The sequence below is a fragment of the Drosophila innubila genome, chromosome X (genome assembly GCF_004354385.1).
Source record: "Drosophila innubila isolate TH190305 chromosome X, UK_Dinn_1.0, whole genome shotgun sequence".
Classification (NCBI taxonomy): Eukaryota; Metazoa; Arthropoda; class Insecta; order Diptera; family Drosophilidae; genus Drosophila; species Drosophila innubila.
The window spans coordinates 716562-739506 of NC_047626.1; the positions used below are offsets into that span (position 1 = coordinate 716562).

The window sequence follows — 22945 nt, forward strand, 5'->3', positions numbered from 1 at the left end:
TTTTTTCCGATTTTTTTTTTCAAATATTTTATTGATTGCACATTCAAAAATTATAATTTTCTGCAGCGAGAAAGCTAGAAAGATCTGGCAAAAGATAGAGAGAAAGAGAGAAATAGCAGTCAATTTTGGTTTCATATAATATATATTCAAAAACTTCAACTTTTGCTTTTATTTAATATCTAAATTTATTATATTTAAATTTTTGCGTCTACCTTTCTCTCTCGCACATGCAGCCAACTAGAAAAAGATAGCAAGTAGTTATTTTCAATGAGTAAGAGAGATAGCAATGTTGTGTTTAAATTAAGCTCGTTATTGTTTCTATTACAACTTTATTTAGTATCTAAATTTTCAAAATTTAGCTGATTTTATATCTCTTGCACATGCGGATTTTTCATTTTTTTTACATACTAAACAGAAACCTAAATTTTTGCTATTAGTTATGATCCTAAATTCTAGAATTAAGTTGCTGCATCTCTCTTCCCCGCATGCAGTTTTTTTACACACTTTGTTATTTATTGTTCCCAAAAAATTAGTTAGTTATTTTGCACAAACAAAAAAAACTAAGAAAACAAAACCAAAACCTAAAAGAAAGAAGAAGAAAAAAACCAGTTAAGATCGAATCATATATATTAAACAATTATATTGCTTAAATATTGAAAGAGGTTGGAAAACGAGAGCACAGTTCTTTTATAATATTTACTATATATATAGGGAAAATATATATATTTAAATTTGTATAAACAGAAAACATGGAAAAATAAGAGAGAAAAAAACACTATTATAATATTGTATACATATGATATAGTATATTGTATTTATATATTTGGAAGAAACTTAAAAATTAAGGCAGCAGAATTATTATTATATAATATAATGCAACTTGTAAATGAACACACACAAAAATAAATATAATAATGAGTATATTTACAATATTCACATTGAAATTATACGAAAGAAAAATTCAAAAAAATAACTGAAATAAAACTATTATTAAAAAAAAGTCGATATAAACACAAAGTGCCGAAAAGTACGTACATTTATTTTAGATGCTAAGTTTTAGGAAATAACTAACTTATAATGGGGTAAATACGAGTTCATACATTTAAATATAGATATAGGATATATAGAAAAAAAAGGGAAAGCAGCTGCGCCATTAAACGTGATTAGAGTTATTGTTATTATTATTATTATTCCATACAGCAAGAAACGAATAAAATTAAACATTTGTGTATGTTGAATATTTAATGTTTAATATGATTGGGAATGCTAGTTTTATTAATGCACAATAATCTCGTAAGAAAATTAGTTTTAAGCATTTTTTTTATACTCGTAATTGTAACGTTTTTCTTTCCTATTTAAAGTTAACTTTTTGCTTAGGAAATACAAATAATCGAATTGAAATAAATTACATACGTATGTACTAATATAAATTTTCTAGTAAACCGATTTTTAATTCCACTTTTAAAAGTCAATATACATTTTCCAAAAATTTCTCACATTATTGAATTTTATTTAAGATATCACATTTCTTGCACAAAAGTTTTTTTTTAAGAAAAGAAGTTAAAATTTTTGTATTTATAGTTAGTATAAGAAAGAGGGGGAATAATATATCTTATATTTTAATCAAATTATTTGAAATATTAAAATAAAAATATTTGTTATATTTCAATTCTTTTTATGGTTATGTGTCCTTTAAGGAATGTTTTTAGATTTTGGAAATACACCACTTGGTTTATAAGATATTTAAATTCTGTTTTTATTTTAAAGTTTTTTTTAATTATTATCACAAAAGTTGGAGAATAATTTTTGTTCTTTAGTGTTAGTTTAAAAACAGAAAATAAAAGTTATGAGTTTTAAATAAAAATAGAAATTTATTTATTATTTCATAATTTTATTAACATTAGAGTGTTTAAATAAATTTCAACAATTAAAATAAATATTATTTGCGATCGCTGGTGTGAACAATTTGTACTGTTAATTGTTAACAAAATAGAATTTTAATAATCGAAAAAATCATATTTAAAAGGGGAGAAAAATGTACATTAACTTTTTGTACACAGTGAGTACATCGTATGTACTACAAACAATATGTCTTATATAAATAAAAAGAATTTACTATTTTCTTAATTTGCAAAAATAATTTTTCATTATTTAATAACAATTTACAATTGCTTTCTGTATAATGAGCAACAAAGGTAAATTTTTAATGATGAAAATAATTGTAAGAATAAGTGAATTTTCTGATTTTCTAAACATAATTTTTCAGTAATTAAAATTCGTGTTTTGTTTTTACAATTCAGTAAATTTTCTCAGATTTCAAACATAATTTTCCAAATTTTTTTAAATTTACATTTGTTGTCTACGAAAATTTGCAATAAAAGTAAATATTTAATAATTAAAATAAATGAGAAAACTAAATTTTCTCAGTTTTTAAACATAACTTTTAATTATTAAATTTTTACAATTGTTTTTTGTTTAATTTTCAACAAAAGTAAATATTTAATAACAAAAATATATGTATAAAGAGGAAGAAAAGTGAATTTCTAATTTTTAAATATATACATTAACATAAATTATATTGATGAGAGTAAGTATGAAGACTAAAACATCTCTAAGATGTTCCCGAATATATAAATTTGTGAATTGTCTCATAATTTTCCAATTAAATATTTAATAAATAAAATAATTTTGCAATTATTAAATATTTAAAATTTTTAACAAAAGTAAATTTTTGCAGATGAGAATAAATTTATTAAATATAGGGAGAAAAAATGAAATATCTTTAGGATGCTTTAAGATATCTAAAAGAATGAATGTTAGACTTATGTATATATATATATGGATTATATGGATTATGAGCTAGTTAGGCGATTGTCGCTCAGATTACTCCAGTCTGGGACGTGTTCGTGCCTCAGATACGCCTCCTTGGACAATGAACGGGACTGAATCAAGTCGGTGGCGCCACAGAGAGCAGCTCCCAGCCAGGCGGTAAAGTTCTGCTTGCCAATGGAGTTGTAGAACTTGAACTGCAAGTCACCATGGAAACGGTGCTTGTAGTAATCATCGTGGCTTAAGAGCTGCTGCAGCTCGGCCTGAAGGCGAGGCATTAAGCCCAACACCATGCTGCCGCCGCCAATGAGGAAGATGCTCTCCACGAGCGGACGTCGCACATCGCGACTGCAGTCAAGTATAGCTTGGAGTATCAGATGCGGCAGACTGTCCCGCTCATTACTCCGCTCAAACAGCAGCTCGTAGACGCTCTCACGTAATGTGCCCGGCACTAGAATCACTGCATCATCATCACAAATGGCATATTCCACGTCCGGTGGCGACGGTTGTTCCCCCTTTTCGAATTTATTGACAAAACAACAGCGTATTTTGATGTCCTCCAGCACTTGTTCCGTCAACAAGGAATCTTTGATGCCACTTTCAATCAGTTGTCGCTTGATCTCCGCGTGAATCGCGCGACTGCCACAATTGTGATCCTTAAAGGCGCTCATTATTTGAATGCCACTAAACACTGGCAGCACTGTTGTCTCCGTGTAGCCAATATCGATGACAACGCCCGTGGGCACGGCCAGTGTTGACAGCGCCGTCAGATGCGTGGGCACAAACAACACCGAGGAGACATCAAAATGGATGAAGAGAGCACGCGCTAAAGTCTCTCGGACTACAGTCTGGCCAAAGATATTCTCCACAATCACAAATTTACGCTCTTTGGGACTGACCAGCAAATGTCTGCAATTTGAATTTGAAAATAATCATTATTTACCGTCCCTGCTAAAGACATGTGCATATGTATGTATGTATATACATAATGATAGATTTTTAAATCACTAAATCAGTATACTCCCATTTCAGGAGTACCCCTATTAAACCAAAAGAAACTCTCTCACTTGAAGAATATGATTTGCAGAAAATCAACAATTTGATCATAGAGCTTATCAATGTGGGCATAATCAAACAGTCGCTTTGTCTCGCCCGTTGTCGTCAACACCAATTCCGTCGGTATGATCTTCCTTGGATACGCCTCCGCCGCAAAACCGAGCCTATAAACAAACAAATATACAAAAATCACCGATGATATCACCTTTGTCAAAAGTGTTTGACTTTCATTTTGTACTCACTTTGTATAAGCATTGCCAATGTCCAGGACAATTGGTGGCTTCTCTTGCATTACGCTCTCATAAAGTGGCATAGTTGCTATTTATCTCTTTAACACACAAATTCAACAAAATTTAACAACTATTATTTATTTACGCACGTCCGGCTTGCATTGAAAACTCTTCTTGTATGGTTGCCGAGGGCTGCCCAACAGTAAAAAATTTTCGATCTGGCTCAATTTTTTTAGCTTTTTTTTTAATTAAATTTTTCAACTTCTCTCCTCGAAAGCTGACGAACTTTAAACCTTCATTATAATATTTACCTTAATTTTATCTAATTTTAAATTTTCATCAAATTTATTAAGTTTTTGCATTTTTAAATTTGCAATTTTTATCAGTGCTGGATAACTTTTAAAAGACACAAAAAACAGCTGTTTTGGCTGGAAAGCAGATGAGATACAAAATAGCTATAAAAAAAACAGTGTGGCAGCCTTGAACACAAAAACGGTGTGGCAGCCCAGAATCCAAAAAAATTACCGATAGTTTTTGCGTCTGGCAAGCTTTCTATTCAATAAGCCTGCGATATTTATATTTAGCAAAATTAACAAAATGTATTTTTCTTATGTATTGTTCTTAATTTTAAACCTAGAAATTTTGTAAAAAAAAAGTTTACGATTTAAATGTATTGCGTTATTTTATAAGACTTTTAAGCCTTTTGAAAACTTAAAACAAAAATTGTTCTGGCAGACGCTCGTTACATTTTTAATTTTAAAAAAAGCTTACTTGCAAAGCTTTCCATAAATACTTTGTTGTATTTTAAGGAGTGGCGTTTAAATTAAATTGATTTTTTTTGTGTGCTTTGATTTGTTGTTCGCACACAATGAACTTGTTCTCGTTAGAAATTTAAACCAGCCGAGCATGTTCATCGCACATGTTTGGAATTTGTTTACAGCCCTATTTACAACCCTAGGAGCTGTCTAAAATGACAATAAAAATTAGCTACAATCCATATGTCACATGGTCATTTCCTAAATTGTTCATTGCATAAATTCCAACCAGGTGAGAAGGTGCGCTTAAGAATTGTCCTTTTTATTTATAATACTTTTTGAAGTGAAAATAATCAGTGAATAAAATCGGTGTTCTTTTGCTTGTTAGTTATTGTAATTATAGCCAATTAACACTTTTTCTTAAAATTCTATAAAATTAATTTAAAATAATAATCGATAGAACACTTTTTATACAATTTTAAATCGATCGCCTTGAGTTTTTAGAGCATAATAAATTAAATTTGCATTTTATTTAACATATGAAACATTTTTGACAGAATTAAAAGCTAGACCAAACGTGAAATTCAAAATGGATGAGCGTAGCGGAAAGATGGCGCTCCAAGAAGAAGAAGATAAATCGAGCAAACCGTCTTTTAGTGGCAAGTGGCAGACATCCGATAAAAAGGAAAAAAAGAAGTCGAAAAAACGCCAGAAGAGTGACGGTGAAAGTGACAGTCGCAGTGACGGTCGCAATTCAGGCTCTGACGGCAAAAAAACCAAGCGTGTGAAAAAATCGAATTCAAACGACAACTGTCAGCAGCAAGAAGGCAGCGCTGACAGTGTGAAAGCTGTTGTCAAGGCTGAAAATGACGAAAAGTCGGCGTTACCGGAGAAAGAGAAAAAGAAGTCAAAGAAACATGGCAAAGAAAATGGCGCTGAACATGACAAGGATGAAAATGCAGAAGAGCAGAAAAAGGCCAAAAAGCAGCGCAAGGAGAAAGCCGCTAAATTTGAAGGCGATAACTGCGATGGCAATGTCGCTGCAAGTGTGCCCGTTTCTGTCAAGGCTGCCAATGCCGAAAGTGTGCCCGTTTCTGGCAAAGCTGGTAATACCGAAAAAGCTTCGACGCAGCAGGATGAAATAAAACGTTCCACAAAAAGCAGCGCTGACAACGAAGACGCAGAAAACGAAACAGAAGAAAGTGAGGAAGAAAATGAAAATGAAGAAAGTGAGGAAGAAAATGAAGAATATGACGAGGACGCTGAATATAATGAAGAATATGACGAGGACGCTGAAGATAATGACGATTGGAATGAAGGTGAATTCACTGAGGTAGAAAATGTCAAAAAAAATACCGAAGAAACAGAATCTGAAGATGAAGCGTCTGATGATGAAGAGTTTGAAGATGAGTCGACAGACAATGCATCTGAAAACGAACGTCGAGAGGAACACGAAAGCAGCGAAATCGAAGACGTCGATAACGACAGCGACGATAACGAAATCAAAAACGATAACAAAAACGATAGCGACAGCGACGATGACTTGGTAAGTGTGGCCGCATCCGAGGAGGCTGTAAATACCGGAAAGTCGGATGACGAGAAAAGTGAAAATAGTTTGTTTAATTATTGGATGGGTCGCGAGAAGATAACAAATGCCAAGATGAAAGCAAAGCAACGCGAAAATAGCGATGACAATGCAAAGGAACAGGCTGTAAAGAAACGCCGCAATCGGCGCGAAAGCAGCGACGAAGCAGAAGAGGAAAAGAAGAAGCGTTCAAAGAAATCAAAGAAACGTCGCAAGGAGCGTGAAAGCAACAGCAGCAGCGATGATGACAATTGGGTCGAACTCGACAGCAACACTGTCAACGCCAAAAAGCAGGAGGCAAAGCAAGTCAAGGATAAGAAAAAGCATGCAAAGAAATCCAAGAAACAACACAGGGAACGCGAACGCAAAGCAGCTGATGATAATAGCGTGCAAAGTGTGACCGTTGCAGTCAAGGCGGGTAATGCCGACAAACCAGTGTTGAAACGTGACGAGTGGATGTCTGTCAGCCAGAGCGGCATGCTCAAAACCTATAGCAAGGAACGCAAGGAACCCTGCAAACCAAATGACAAGTTGCAGCAAATTGACGCATATGAGCCATCAAAAAGCAAGTATGAATTGAATCCATATTGGAAGAGCAATGGCACAGGGCTGCCAGACTTTCAGAAACCCAAAGCAGATGATGAACCAGGGACGTCGATGCGTGCCAGAAGCACAATGAACAGCGGCATACGCAACTGGCAAAAGCCAATGACTTCGAGCTCGAATTCAAACTGGAACTCGTATGGGGATTCGAAATCGAACTTGAATATGAATGCAAGCTGCAGCAAAGCCAACACTATGACGCAAAAGCCAATGGCTTTGAACTGGGGTTTGAGCGCTAACTCAAATTCGAACTCAAATTCGAACTCGAATTCGAACTCGAATTCGAACTCGGATTCGTATTTTATGGCTGAAGCCAACACCATGCTTAAGCCAAGGACTTTCAAGCGGAATTTGAACTACAACTCGAACTCGAACTCGAACTTGAGCATGGAGGAGGATAAGGATGAGTCAGGAACATCTAGTTCCGGCGCGGAGGAGAAAACTGAACGTGCCTCATCTGCGGAACCCGAATTCGTAACCGATGAGCAAATCAACAAATTGGCGGCCAAAGCACTTAAAGCTGAACTCAAGGGAATTACTGCAAAATTTCTACGCTTAACTGAAGAATTGGTCTATGCTCGAAAAGTGCGCGCTTATTACCAAAATAAAGCCAAAACAGCTAACCAAGCGCAAAGCGCCAATCAAAAGGAACAGCAGAAGGAAAAGATAAGCGAGAAAGAGATGGAGAAACATGTGCTGCTCACACGCATGGATGCTGCCGGCAATTCGCGTCCATTGTTGCAATCGCGCCAAATCGATAACAGCTCGTTGTATGGTGGTCGCAAGGGGGAGAAGAAAAAGAAGGACAAGAAGATGGAGACACACGATGGAGATGGACAACGTGTGCGCTACTTTGCCGATGACGATCGCTACAATCTCAAGGAAATGGTAAACGATATACAATTTTATCAATTTATAATACAATTGCACATTTTAAATATGTATCGCATTTTTAAAGTCAACAAAAAATTCATATTTTCAATAGTTAAGTTTTTAAAATTCAAATTTAAATTCAAAAGTAAGAAGCTCAAAATTTACTCAGAAGGTGGCCCTTTTATATTAAAATAAGGCAATTAAAAAGTATAATGTAATTTTGTTTTTTTTTTTTTTTTGAGTTTTCATATAAAACTAGAATTTATAGTTCAATATTGAATGTGCAATTAATCGTACTACACTGTACAAAATTCTTGCGGCTAAACAAGGTGAATTTTTTAACAAGGTAACACATTTACAGCTACTTTTACTGTGCTCCACAACGCAAACTGAGAACAGTTGCTGTGAATGCTGCGACGTCACCTTGTTAATAAATACAGTTCATAAAATAAATGCTAATTCAAATTCAAATTATTATTCTTATATTATTAAATTATTAAATTATATTTTCTATATTACAGTTTGAACGTGAAAAGCTGCCTGAAACGGCGGCTGATTTGGAGGCACAATACGCACGCATTGCCGCCAAGCACAAGAATCCCAACGATGATATCGATGACATTTTTACCGATGAAATGCGCACGAATCTATCGCAGGCGAATAGCGAACAACGCGAATTTCATCGCGCAATTCGTGATCACGAGAAGATGGCGGCAACTCTGGAGAATTGTGTGCGCTGCTATGAATCGATTAAATTCGATAAGCAATTGATGGTAACCCTGGGTGAGAAGATCTATTTGAGTCTGCCCTGGCATGTGGGTCTGCAGCAGAGTCACTGCATTTTGTCAACCCTGGAGCACGTAACCAGCTGCACTCAGTTGGATGAGGATGCCTGGGAAGAGCTGAACAAATTCCGTACTGCATTAACTCGCATGTTGGGCGAGGATATAATTTTCTATGAGATTGCCAATAATTTGCACAAGCGTCCACATTTGAGTGTTCACTGTATTCCAATTCCATGGCGTCACGGTGAAATTGCGCCATTCTATTTCAAAAAGGCCATCGAGGAATCGGAAACAACTTGGAGCGTGAACAAGCAACTGATCCCATTAGGGAACAACAACAAATCGTTGCGTGCGGCTGTTCCCAAGGGATTGCCTTACATCTGGGTTAACTTTGGCATGGGACAGGGATTTGCTCATGTCATCGAGGATCAGGATCGTTTCCCTCCTCACTTTGTGCAGGTGCGTACTCACAACGTGTACATAGATTTATGCACAGCAACTGTTCTCAGTCTGAGAATGAGAACAGTTATTAAGCCGTTTTTAAATGTTACAGACTGAGAACAGTTTCTATAAATACATCTACAAGGTGTATTTAGAAACAAAGTGACGCACAGAAACTGTTCTCAGTTAGTCACTGTGAGTGTGAACAGTTTTGCAAGGTGTATTCACTGACAAGGTAACACTCGTATTCGCAGCCACTGTTCTCAGTCCTGGCTTCTTATTATGACATTAAAAAAAATTTGGAAATACAAAATTTAAGAATAATTATTACATTTAAAGTTTTACATAAAAATTAAATCATTACTCTTATTTTTAATTTTCATTTTAAAAATCAAAAACAAAAGTCACTTTTCAATTTAAAATTGAAAATGTATTAATTTTCTAAAATTCTGCAACTGATTTTTTAATCGTTTTTAATTTATATTCAGGAAATTATTGGTGGCATGCTTCGTTTGCAACCAAATTCTTGGCGCAAGCCGCGCAAGGAGCAGAATCCATTGGAAAAGGTCAAATCGTTTGCTGATAAATGGAAGAACTTTGACTGCACCAAATAATTCTTAAATCAATTACAAATTAAACAAACGAAGAAAGATTCACGACGAAAGATTGTGCCACTGTGACACCTGTGGACTGTGACGCTCTGTGACGCAGTGTGAAAAACAACATACGACAACAACCCATCTCAAGGACTGAACAGGACATTTTATTCAAAATGTGCAAATAAAATATTTAATGTTGTAAATTAAATATTTCAATAAAACTTTGGTGTTTTAACATCAATAAAAGACAACTAAAAAAAAGAAAATTGTTAACTTATTTTACAGTCAACAAATTAACATAATTTATTAAAAGAAAATTTGTTTTAAATTCTAATATTCAATATAATATTTAAAAATCCACTGTTACCAACTTTTTGCCGTTTGCTTTATCTAATGAGAAAGGGAGCAACCAACAACCGAAGGTTGCCCATCCATCAAAAATTTCCGATCTGGTGCGATTCTTTTACCTACAAAAATACCTACATTTCCGAAAAATGGTTTTTGTACCTTTTTTCAAATTATTTTAAATTTTTTTGCTAGAATTTTTGTTTTCTCCAATTTTTTTTGTATATTTTATTTTTGTAGAAATAAATTGCCTAATTTCGCTCGCCAAAGGCTGACGAGCTTCAAACCTTCTTTATGATGTTAACCTATTTTAAATTCGCATCAAATTAATTCATTTTTGCTGAGTTTATGGCATTTTTAAATTTGCATTTTTTATCAGTGCTAGCAGTTCGGCCATCAGTGCTGAGACGTCACAGCTGATTAACAAATGTAGTCGCAGTGCTGCCAACTTTTTTTAATAGTCATGTTGCAACTAAAAGCGGGCTGGCAGGCTTGTATTTTTATAATGTGATCAATTCCAAATTCCAATTAAACATTATCATTGCTGTTTTTTTTTTTGCCAAATTATTGTTAAAACTAAAAAAAAATTTAATTTCCCGCGTTTTGTGATCCTTTTTTTTTAAACATTTGCTAGTTATCGATAACCAAATCGATTTAGTGTCGCTACAGCACTTGTTAAGTTTGTTGAATTAGGTGGCAACGCTCAGTCTGCGACAATAAGCGCAGCCAACTTCGTGCGTCTTGTTCTTTTTTCCGGTTGACTTAGACAAGAAAGGTAGTGCTCGCGTTCGTTTAAGTGAAAATTAATTTTTTTTTTAACTTAAAATTATTGTTAATGCCAAACAATAAATGAAAATGTGTGTATGCTAAAGTGCAAGAGTGTATGCAGTACTTGTGGCAATTTAAAATGGCACAATTGAAGTTAAAATGCATAAAATGGCAAAAAGTCGTTGTTGTTGTGTCTTGTTTGTATGTGTGCGTGTGAGAGCGTGAGTGTGTGTGTGAAAGAGAGCGATTAGAGCAACGTGTTTTTATTTTATTTGGTTGAATGCTTATTTTTAGTGTATTTTGATGTATTAATATTTATTGTTATAATTTGTATTATAGATGCCAGGCGTCACAGTGAAGGATATTGACCAACATGCCGTTACCAAGGCGGTCGCCGTTTTCCTCAAGAAGTAAGTGTGCAACACTGGTAGCCAAAGATAACCTCAAAATAATAATCTTTTTGTTTTGTTTTGTTATTTAGAACTGGCAAATTGAAGGTGCCCGATCAAATGGACATCATCAAGACAGCCAAATTCAAGGAGCTGGCACCGTACGATCCCGACTGGTTCTATGTGCGTTGCGCCTCCATTCTGCGTCATCTGTATCATCGCAGCCCTGCTGGAGTCGGCTCCATCACCAAAATCTATGGCGGTCGCAAGCGCAATGGTGTCCATCCCTCGCACTTCTGCCGCGCCGCTGACGGCGCTGCCCGCAAAGCACTGCAGGCCTTGGAGCACGCTCGCTTGGTAGAGAAGCACCCGGAGGGTGGACGCAAACTGAGCTCAATTGGACAGCGCGATTTGGATCGCATTGCCAACCAGATTGTGGCCAAGCAGCGTGATGCCGCCAAGCAGACTGGTCCCATTGTTATTTCCAAGTAAACATGTAGAAAAAACAATACAAATTATGTTTGTATACAGATCCAAATCGAAACTCTAAAATATTTTAGACTTGGCGTTTTTTGTTTGCACGAGAGATACGAGAATATTAAAATCAAACCATTCACAAAAGTCTACAAAAACAAGCGTAAATATCTGCAAATTGTTTTCTTATTAGGAAATTGCTTAAAATCTGTAATTAGTTGCGACTAGACATTTGGGAGATGACAACTGCCACTTGCGAGATTCATAGTGTTATCGAGAAAACAGCATACTTGGCATAAGGAGTTGAAAGGAAGCAGCATACTTCGTGCAGTGATACAATATTACCAAATTTATACAGCAGCTAACACCTGATTTAACTAAAATCCTAAATCAAAGTGTTGTAAGAAAAAACGATTTAAGTTAAAATCAGGTTGGTAGTAGTTGTAAAGGTGGTTTAAGGTAAATTGCTTTTTTTCAAAGCAACTTAAGTAACTGTGTAAACATGGTAAATAACAACAATGAAAGAGTAATTGCCGATAAGCAAAAATGTGTGCGTGAGAGCGAGCAAGCACTAAGAGAGCTGCCTGCGGTTTAAGACCAGCGAAAATTGAGAGCCACTCTCAGAGTTGTCAGTATGTTGTCATTGTATCATCAGATGGAGCTAAGATTAACTATCTGGGGAGAAACAGCAAAAGGTGCCGAAATAAATTACACCGGGTTCACACTACGTTACAGACATTGAACGGCCTGAGTAACTATACCACAGATCTATTTTTATATCTTGCATCTATCAGTATTGCATTCATTGCCATGTTTTTATACACTGGCTTTGAAATAAAAGCGATTTACCTTAAACCACCTTTATAAACACTTTCTTAAGGCGCTTTAACGGTAATAGTGATTAAGTGAAGCTTGCTTTTTAAACCCGTCGCAAGTTTTTCAAACCGTCTTCAATTGTAATATAAGCCCGGGTATCAAACACAATCGAATATCGGTTCAAGTTTGGGTTTCGTTTATATTGTTGTTATGCCTTTCGGATACTCAAAATCTTTTTATTTCGGTTTCGTAACGGTAACCGGTTTTTGCAGATTTTGGTTAAAAAAATCTTGTTTCGGTTAGGTTTTCAGTAACGGTTACCAATTTCACTCGGTTTAAATCCCTGATTTAACATTGGCCAGATTCTGAGGTGAGTTGTGTATTTTGTTCTCTGTCCTTGTCTGTCCACTGCTCTGTCCCTGTCTTATTTAAGTAGAAAGGGACAGATGATGATAATCGGATTCCCAAAATTTTTTGAATTTTTTTAAATATTTTCAATTAATAAGTGTTAATTGCTGCCTTTTGTGTCGCTCTATGAGACATGCCGTCGCACTTACATTGGTAACATGATAAGCAGACAGACAGTGTGTCAAGTAAGTTTTTTGACTTAATCCAACTATATTAAAATAAAAAAAAGCATAGAAATGGTGGTTTTTTTTTCGAATTTCTTAATTGTTCAAAACAATTATTTGGAATGAGAGTTTTCAGTTGTATTTAACGTTCAAAAAGCTTGAGTTTCTTGAATAAATAGTTATGAGTAAAGCAGAAAGTGGCAAAACATTTAAATATATTATGTTTTATATGAATTTATTTAAGTTGCCTGCTGCATATTTATTATAAACGTGAATAGTTTACGAATGTTTTTAGAGCCTTAGGACTAGTTTGTATGTTAAATAGTGTACATTTAACTGCGATAAAGAACGGACAGTGTGAGAGAGAAAGTAGCTGCATTTGACAGGTGTCACACTCGATCTAACGCCTCCACCATGACAATGCTGTTGCCGCGAATTACCTGAAAGGACCAATATTCATAAATATACATATTTATTAAAATTATAGGCTATAGAGAGGACTTACCACCATGCCAATGCTGTTCTTGGTGTTATCCTTGCACTCCTCCACTGTATCATCGAGTACAACGTTCATAAAGGGATCAAAGCCACGCAAAATGCCGGTGACGGCGCGACCGCCGTTCAGCTTCAGCATCATTCGCTTGTCCATGTATCTAAAATGAACAGCCATATAATATAATTTATTTATTTACTTGCTATGCGTCTCTCACTACTCACTTTTTCAGCTCTGGAGGATGTGCTTTCGACATTTCCTGTTAGTTATTTTAATCTTTGCGCAAAAATAAAATAGCAAAATATAATGCGGCCGTGAAGAGTGACCGTTTGCTAAACGTTTGTCAAGTGCTGGAAAACGCGAGTGCAAATACTAATTCTAGCTGCTTATCGCACGACCGCCACAATTTGGTATTAAATTTGACAAAGTTCTTGGCAGCCTTTCTATGCAATAACAGTGCGATTACCCAAAATATAGTAAAACTTTCTAAATGTTTCATTTCATTTCATGTTATTTATTTATTTTTTTTTTAATTTTGAAGTGATTGTGAATGATGAACATTCTTGCAGAATTTTTTATATATATTTTTTTTTTGAATCAAATTTAACTTATTTGTCCTCGGGGTCAAGAACTTGAAACCTTCATAAAAATGATCACCATCATTTAATCTAAACTCGAACTTTAAATATAATTAAAAATCTTAGTTGCTATATTATGGCTTAATTCAGTTCACATTTGAATATTGCGACAACGTAATTTTAGGTACAGCGTGAAAATAGCCAAAACTAGTTATAAAACAACAGTATGCAAATTATAGCCAAACATTATCGATATAATATGGATATCGCCATATCGAAAGCCATCCCTAGTTCTGATACAACTCTGCAAAACACAGACACACACACATACAAACAGCCAGAGACAGCAACAACGATATCTGCTAGCATCGGCAATTAATATTTTTTTTTAAGTTTATTTTTATTAGTTGAGGCAATTGTTTGTTTTTGTTATGTTTGTATGGTGCATGTGTTATGTTAAGTTGTAAACAAAATGCTGCTAGTGCTGTTCTGAGCAAATAGAGAAAATTTATTGCAGTTTATGTGAAAGTAGATTGAAAGCGTACAAAAAACTACAATTGTCGTTTCGGTGTGAGTGTATGTCTGTGTGTGTGTTAGTGTGACAGCAGACGACTTTTGTCGCCACTGTGTGTGTGTGTGTGTGCCAGTGCGCTGTCAAAAGGGCGGTTAAAAGAAAAGTCAACAAACTAACAAAGACAAGGAGAGGCAATTGAGTGAGAGCGAGAGAGAACGAGTGGAACGTTGTCAACATAACGGAGCATAAAGCGAACGCGAATATGTTTACAAAGAAGAAAAAGAAACCGCTTATCTCGATGCCCAGCAATTTTGAGCATCGCGTGCACACCGGTTTCGATAAACGTGAGAATAAATATGTGGGACTACCCCTACAATGGGCCTCCATCGTGGGCAACAATCAAATACTCAAATCTAGCAATCGTCCGTTGCCTTTGGTCGATCCCTCTGAAATTACGCCAACGGAGATACTCGATTTAAAGACCATTGTGCGTCCGCATCACAACAACAACAACAATAACAACAACAAGGCGGATACAACATCGTTGAACAGCAGCGGGAGCAATATTATGAATGTGACTGCTCCTGCTGTGGCGCCAGGTGGCAACGCTGCCGTCGGGCTGCAGCTGCTGCCCAAAACATCGCATGTGGCCAGATCGAATTCGCTGCGCAGCTCGAGTCCGCCACGTGTGCGTCGTCTAGTGGCCAATGTGCCGCCTTCTGTGCCCGAGGAGGAGTCCCAAATATCCCCAGGAGGAGCTGGGGGAGTGGGAGGAGCAGGCACACCCACACAAACACAATCCATTCCGGGTCATGGCTTCAAACCACAACAGCTGTCACATAATAATATGCTCTATCCAAGTCAACAACCAAGTCAACAGCATCCACATCAGCATCCACATCCACATTCACACTCGCATCCACATTCACATGGCAATGGCAGCCTAATGACAACAACAACAACAGCTCCATTGGCTGTGCGTACTGAACAATATCGCAACATGCAACACCAACAACACCAACAACAGCAACAACAACAACAACAAACATCGCCAGTGAGCTCGGTTGCAAGTGGAACGCGTTCCACACACTCACATCTCAACAACAGCAACAACAACGGCCAGCAGAACTTTCCTATATATCCTGCCTCACAACAACAACAGCAGCATCTACAACAACAACAAGCAAAACTTGTAGGCGATCAAAATCAGAATCCACATGTCAATCAGGTACTACAATAGATTCCACTTTTTAATTTTAAATTGTGATGGGCGGAAAAATCGTTTTTTAAATCGATATTGACTCTAAGGGACCGCATACGAATTCCGAAGATTTTTTAAGGAATTACAAAAACAAAGAATATAGTAACCAAGAAAAAACTAAGATCGAAAACAAAGATATCATAAATTAGAAAATTCAATTTATTTCTTATTTTTAGGCTCGTTTCATAATTTGCCTATTTTTTAAAACCCTGAAAACATTTTTCCTAATTTTAGTTTTTTTTATTTTGATTCCCTACTTTTGGTGTTCTGATTACATTTTTCCAATATTTTTTTATTTTCAAATTTTATTTTATTTTTATTTTTCCCTATTTGATTTCCTGATTTTTTTTCTCAATTATTTTTTTATATTTAATGTTTTCTCATTTTAGTTTTCTCTTTTTTCGTATTTCGGTTTCCTAATTTTGGTGTTTTGATTACATCTTTCTAAGTTTTTAAATTTATTTTTTGTATTGCAATTCTGTTTTTTTTTTTAATATTTATTTTCTTAAACTTTTCCTTACTTTGATTTCCTGATTTTTGCCTCATTTTTGTTATTTTTTCATTATACTAATTTTAATTAAAATAAAAATACCTTAAAATTAATTTAATTCACTATACCTATTTTTGGGCGCCTAATTCTGGTTTCAATTTAGGTTTTTTAATTTTAATATATACAAATTTTTTTTGTTTAAATTATTTTGATTCCCTGATTTGTAGCCTCAATTTAATTATAGTTGTAAATTAATTGTGAATTCTTGTAGGGATCTGTGATTCATGGCAAGACGGCATCCCGAGCCTCCAGCTCCAGTGGCTCTAATGCGGCTGCTCTGTCGGCTGCCCAGGCACAGGGACATCCACAAGGACTTACACAGGGACAGGGAGGAGTAGGAGCGGGAGCCGGAGCAGCAGCAGCAGGAGGAAAGCAGGAGCAGAGACTCACACATGAGCAATTCCGTGCCGCATTGCAGATGGTTGTATCCGCCGGAGATCCACGCGAGAATCTCGAACATTTCAATAAAATTGGTGAAGGCTCAACGGGAACCGTTTGCATAGCCACGGACAAGTCGACAGGTAAGTGCTGATGCCTTAGAGATACCCAGTAAACAATTAAATATATTAATATTATTTTATATTTGGGATAGGTCGTCAAGTGGCTGTCAAGAAAATGGATTTGAGAAAGCAACAAAGACGCGAATTGTTATTTAATGAGGTCGTTATCATGCGTGATTATCATCATCCCAATATTGTGGAAACATACTCGAGTTTTCTGGTCAACGATGAGCTCTGGGTGGTCATGGAATACCTGGAAGGGGGCGCCCTCACCGACATTGTCACACATTCTCGCATGGATGAGGAACAGATTGCCACCGTGTGCAAGCAGTGTCTAAAGGCTTTGGCCTATTTGCACTCACAGGTGCGTGACCAGCATACACCTAACAATCAACCAACATACATCAACAACTACACAACAACCTTTATTCAATGCCTTTCTATTTGCTGCTTTCTGTTCGCTTTTATGTCACTTTCTTTGCCAACCGCTTTCGCAACGTTTTCTTTTATGTTGTTTGTTGTTTGTCTTTTGGTTTCAATTACCAATTGTTATTGCTCTAATTGTAATGGGGGAAAAACCCCTCTCGTCTCGTCTTTATCTAGGGAAACCTACAAATTCGTGACCTCTTCTTTAACCTATACAAATCAATATTAATTACAATTTACGTTACATTTATTTATGCAATTGTTTTCGCATTTTTACCCATTTTTTCTACATCAAATATTGTACATTTGTTATCTTGACTATGCTCAACAAACGATTTTATCAATAAATATTGATTGTATTTGAGTTATACTTTTAAAACTTAAACAATAATCATTATTTTCTTGCTTAAAACTTATGATTATTGGTTGAGTTGCTTAATATAATCAGTAAAAATTATAAATAATGATTATGATGTAATTTTTTATAATCAAACTTATAATAACAAATATACATATTTTAAGAATGGCAAAATATGTGTAAAAATAGAGAAAAGTAAATCATTATAATCTGATTTAGACGACATTAATTTATGCAATATTTTCCTGCATTTTAACACACTTAATTATACATTCAAATTTAATTAATTTTGTAAAAAAATTATTTTCCTCAAAATCTTGGGTTCGATGTTAAGGGTCCCCCCTTTGATATTTTGAAAATTTTAAATTTTGAATCTCAAGTTTTCACTTTTAATCAACTCCTTATATCGAAACTAGTATAAAAAAAACACTTTAAACTTGATTCTGAGAACTTTTATTTTCTTGTAAAAAATCATGTGAAATTGAACAAAATTTTTGACTTGTAAAGTTGCTAGATCCATAGTCTGACCAACTTCGACCACTCATAACTTTGTCAAAACTGAACCGAATTTCGAATGGAATGTCATTTTGATAATGGTTTGGCCTCTTAATTCATTTTACATTCAAATTTAATTAATTTTGTAAAAAAAATTATTTTTCTCAAAATCTTTGGTTTGATGCTAAGGGTCCCCCCTTTGATATTTTGAAAATTTTAAATTTTGAATCTCAAGTTTTCACTTTTAATCAACTCCTTATATCGTAATTAGTATAAAACGACACTTTAAACTTGATTCTGAGACCTTTCATTTTCTTGTAAAAAATCATGTGAAATTGAACAAAAATTTTGACTTGTAAAGTGGACGGATCCATAGTCTGACCAACTTCGAACTCTCATAACTTTGTCAAAACTCAACCGATTTTCGAATGGAATGTCATTTTGATAATGGTTTGGCCTCTTAATTCATTTTACATTCAAATTTAATTAATTTTGTAAAAAAAATTATTTTCCTCAAAATCTTTGGTTCGATGCTAAGGGTCCCCCCTTTGATATTTTGAAAATTTTAAATTTTGAATCTCAAGTTTTCACTTTTAATCAACTCCTTATATCGTAATTAGTATAAAACGACACTTTAAACTTGATTCTGAGACCTTTCATTTTCTTGTAAAAAATCATGTGAAATTGAACAAAAATTTTGACTTGTAAAGTGGACGGATCCATAGTCTGACCAACTTCGAACTCTCATAACTTTGTTAAAACTGAACCGATTTTCGAATGGAATGTCATTTTGATAATGGTTTGGCCTCTTAATTCATTTTACATTAAAATTTATTTAATTTTGTAAAAAAAATTATTTTTCTCAAAATCTTTGGTTCTTTTTTCAATTTTCTTTTTAATTAACATATATAAAATTTTTTGTCCTAATTGCCTGACTGACTCACTGATCATTGCGCAGCCCAAATCATAAGACCTAGCAGGCTGAAATGTTCACACAACTTAGCTGACACATTAGTTTATATTTTAAAAGTTATAGCCATAAGGGTAGCTGATTTAAATAATATATAAATTGATATTGATGACTTTCTCTTTCTTTCTCTCTTTTAGGGAGTGATACATCGCGATATTAAATCGGATTCGATACTTTTGGCCGCCGATGGACGCGTCAAGTTATCGGACTTTGGATTTTGCGCTCAGGTGTCGCAGGAGCTGCCAAAGCGTAAATCACTGGTTGGGACACCGTACTGGATGTCACCGGAGGTGATATCGCGTCTGCCATATGGACCGGAGGTCGATATCTGGTCGCTGGGCATTATGGTTATCGAAATGGTTGACGGTGAGCCGCCATTTTTCAATGAGCCGCCATTGCAAGCGATGCGACGCATTCGCGATATGCAGCCGCCGAATTTGAAGAATGCCCACAAGGTGTCGCCGCGTCTGCAATCCTTTTTGGATCGCATGCTCGTCCGTGATCCTGGCCAGCGTGCCACGGCCGCCGAACTGCTAGCCCATCCATTTCTTCGGCAAGCGGGGCCGCCATCTTTGCTGGTACCGTTAATGCGCAACTCGCGGCATCACTCCTAAGCACATAAAAAGGGGAAAAACCGAGAAAAAAAACCGATAAAAACAGCATCAACATTGTTAACTGCTGCCCAGCCCTGGTTGACCAACCGATAAACTGTGTGCGGTTTTATTTTTTTATTTTTTGTTTCAAAAAAACTTAAATTTATGCAAGTTATATGTAGTATTATTAGTTATTGATTGGCACCGCTTACTTAATTTGTCATCCTTTCGAAATCCTGTTAAAATTCCATTAAATTTCATCCTACCTGTGTACAACAAGTAATTTGTGCAGCCCTGGCAAAACTATCGATATTGTGCACATGCAGCATTTCGCTTGTATTCGATATTTAAAAACCTCGATCGATGCAAATTGCTTGCAATTATCGATACCTCTTTTACGATCGGTCGATGCAAATTGTTCGCAATTATCGATAGCTTTTTTACGCTCGATATCGATAGTTTGCCAGCTCTAGGCATTTAAAATTTCATTAACGTTAATGTAAAACTATTTTTTTTTAAATCTTTTTATTATTATTATTTTCTGTTTAGTGAAAGCTTAAACATAATTGTGCCTTTCTCGAAAACTTACAAATAATGTGACCATGGAGAACACAAACCGATGCACAAAATGCGCAGCCATTGCAAATTGTTTATTTTATATAATACAAATATTTTTTAAAGCGCATTTTGGCTTCCGTTAAGATTCTACTATATATATATTATGTAACTTAACTATCAATCACGCTTACCCTGTCTCTCTTTCTATCTTTCTCTCTCTCTGTAAAACGCAAGCGATTTCTTGTCAAAAAAAACGTGTTTATTTTATGTTTGTAAACACATTTAAGATTGTTCGAATATAAAACTGTAAGAGAATTGAATGTACGAATATATATGTATTTATGTTAAGACAAATTTTGAGAACAACGAATATGCATCCACATCCCATAGAATAGTTCATCCAAATTTATATAGTTCCATAGTTAAGTCTGTACTTATTGTTGTCTTTCTCTCTCTGTCTATCTCTCTCTCGCTTTCGGCATATGTATAGCAATTATTTATATCGTAGCTTTAAGTTTCACATTATAATAACCACAATAACAACATTCTAATTTGAATGAAACATATTCCACATTTGTCGACTGTTAAACCCAAGATTACGAATTACATTCCCCATCAAAATCGAGCCCTATAAGTATAATAATATATATATTTTTTTTAGACATTCTAGCTTACATTCTTCTGTAATTATAAAAAAAAAAACAAAAATACAAATAACAAAATAAAAATATATATTATATATACATCGTTATGAAACGTATTTTTTTGTGTTTTCTTCATTCATTTGATATGGGAATAAAGCATAATTAGGGCATATCCTGGCAGATTAATACAGGACTCGATTCGCCAGAACAAACTCTATTGATTGGCACTAAAAAATTATGGGATCATCTAAGGATCAGACACTTAAAAAGTTGCTGAAAAACAGTCCAAAAACACAAAATCCTTAATAACTCGAAAACGTCAAGGACGATTTGAATGTGCTTTCGTCAATTTATAGTCCTTTTTAAAACTCATCGATTTTCACTAGTTTCAGAAGAATCCTTCAAAGGACTTTCAAGTTATATGCTATTTGCTCTAAATAAATGATCTTAAAAAATGTGTTTTTATTTCCGCTCCTGTAAGGACTTTCGTGCTTTTTATTATATATTCAAATACGGCAGTATAAGATTTATCTTTGTACAAAAGCACATCCTGCTAGTCATTGAAATGGGTAAGTTACAGCCGTTTTTCTCTTTTTACAACGTTTTCCTTAGCATACCCTGAAAAAATGCTTTTATTTTCGGTCCTTTAAAGTCTTTCGTCCATTTTATTATATATTCAGATACGCCAGGATTATAGCAATTTTTTTACAAAAGGACATCCTGCTAGTCCTTGAAATAGCTGAGTTACAGCCGTTTTTCTGTTTTGTTAACGTTTTTTTACAGCAAAGCACTGTACAAATTTGGAAATACTTTTTTTTGTTAGAAAATATGAAGATTTCTTCAATGCCAAACGATATTTTGTGGAAGGATATGTCCTTTTAAAATCCCCAAAGATTTGACTGAGTCAATAAGCTATATTATAAAAATTATATGTTGACGACTAAAATTAAATTTTTTTTCGTTTTTCTTCAGTGACTATCATTAGTTGTATGTAATTTAATAAAATTTTCACCATAATCATTATTTTTGATCAAATAAAACACAAAATAAAACTTAAAAATAGTGATTATTCCTTGAGAATAATTTTTTTCCTTAAAAATATTGATTTTTTTTGCTCAAAAATAAAAGTTATGGTGAAATTTTTACTTTTCGAGTATTTTATGAAAGCAAAAATTGTGTTTATAGGTTGGCTTATGAGTAAGAATGAAAAGTCGAAAGTACATTTTGAGTTTTATTTTTGAGCATTAATATTCAATATTTTTGAACAAATAAATAAAACTCAAGGATAATGATAATTTTTGTGTTTTATTTTTCTTAAATAACAATAATGATCATGGGCAAGTTTTATTAAATTACTCAAAACTAATGATTATCATTGAAGAAAACGTATTGATGTTATCGATATTGTTATTTGCAAAAATATGAATTTTCCAATTTCAAATAAAAACAAAATTTATATTGTTTTTTTTTTTTTTAATATTTTCACTTTTGTTTCTTTTATTCTTCTTGTTCTTGTATTTGTTGTTGTTTATTTTATTTAATAGTTTATAAAGTGAATAGGTGAATAATAGATGATAATATGGAAATGCATTTTGTTCCGACATACATATATGAGTTATATATATTCAATAATAAATATACATACACATATACATAAGTACACAGTGTGCATGTGTGTGTGGTTGTGTGTTTGTGTGTATTGATGAGTGTGTGTGTGTGTTGTTGTTGTTGTGTGTACTAAAAACTAAACGGCAGCAATGTTAGCTGCCAATAGCTAGCCATGAGTGTGAGCGTGACAGGGCGATAGCATGACAGAGACAGGTAGAGTGATAGTGAGAGAGAGAGAATTAGAAATAAAGGCAAGGGAAGAGAGCAGGAAATGCAG

The 22945-nt window shown here is 34.5% G+C and overlaps 5 protein-coding genes across 5 annotated transcripts; 3 read left to right on the forward strand and 2 right to left on the reverse strand.

The window, feature by feature from the left end:
• Positions 1 to 2742: 2742 nt before the first annotated feature.
• On the reverse strand, positions 2743 to 4325 carry LOC117783223 (actin-related protein 10). The gene is made up of 3 exons (XM_034620505.1): positions 4128 to 4325; positions 3897 to 4049; positions 2743 to 3738 (listed from the first exon to the last, which is right to left on the reverse strand). The coding sequence occupies exons 1-3, from the start codon at positions 4196 to 4198 to the stop codon at positions 2853 to 2855; spliced, it is 1110 nt and encodes a 369-aa protein (XP_034476396.1). The 5' UTR covers positions 4199 to 4325; the 3' UTR covers positions 2743 to 2852.
• Positions 4326 to 5459: 1134 nt separating this feature from the next.
• LOC117784392 (CWF19-like protein 2 homolog) lies at positions 5460 to 10002 on the forward strand. Its single transcript, XM_034622120.1, has 5 exons — positions 5460 to 6072; positions 6118 to 7293; positions 7330 to 7946; positions 8453 to 9175; positions 9646 to 10002. Exons 1-5 carry the CDS (start codon positions 5460 to 5462, stop codon positions 9769 to 9771), a joined length of 3255 nt encoding a protein of 1084 aa, XP_034478011.1. The 3' UTR covers positions 9772 to 10002.
• Positions 10003 to 10808: 806 nt separating this feature from the next.
• On the forward strand, positions 10809 to 11900 carry LOC117786157 (40S ribosomal protein S19a). The gene is made up of 3 exons (XM_034624313.1): positions 10809 to 10876; positions 11209 to 11279; positions 11351 to 11900. Exons 2-3 carry the CDS (start codon positions 11209 to 11211, stop codon positions 11748 to 11750), a joined length of 471 nt encoding a protein of 156 aa, XP_034480204.1. The 5' UTR covers positions 10809 to 10876; the 3' UTR covers positions 11751 to 11900.
• Positions 11901 to 13336: 1436 nt separating this feature from the next.
• Positions 13337 to 13987, reverse strand: LOC117784362 (probable small nuclear ribonucleoprotein G). The gene is made up of 3 exons (XM_034622088.1): positions 13838 to 13987; positions 13626 to 13773; positions 13337 to 13560 (listed from the first exon to the last, which is right to left on the reverse strand). Exons 1-3 carry the CDS (start codon positions 13867 to 13869, stop codon positions 13510 to 13512), a joined length of 231 nt encoding a protein of 76 aa, XP_034477979.1. The 5' UTR covers positions 13870 to 13987; the 3' UTR covers positions 13337 to 13509.
• A 582-nt stretch (positions 13988 to 14569) lies between these two features.
• On the forward strand, positions 14570 to 20982 carry LOC117791616 (serine/threonine-protein kinase PAK mbt). The gene is made up of 4 exons (XM_034631424.1): positions 14570 to 15933; positions 16728 to 17037; positions 17109 to 17380; positions 19403 to 20982. Exons 1-4 carry the CDS (start codon positions 14968 to 14970, stop codon positions 19877 to 19879), a joined length of 2025 nt encoding a protein of 674 aa, XP_034487315.1. The 5' UTR covers positions 14570 to 14967; the 3' UTR covers positions 19880 to 20982.
• The last annotated feature ends 1963 nt before the right edge of the window (positions 20983 to 22945 follow it).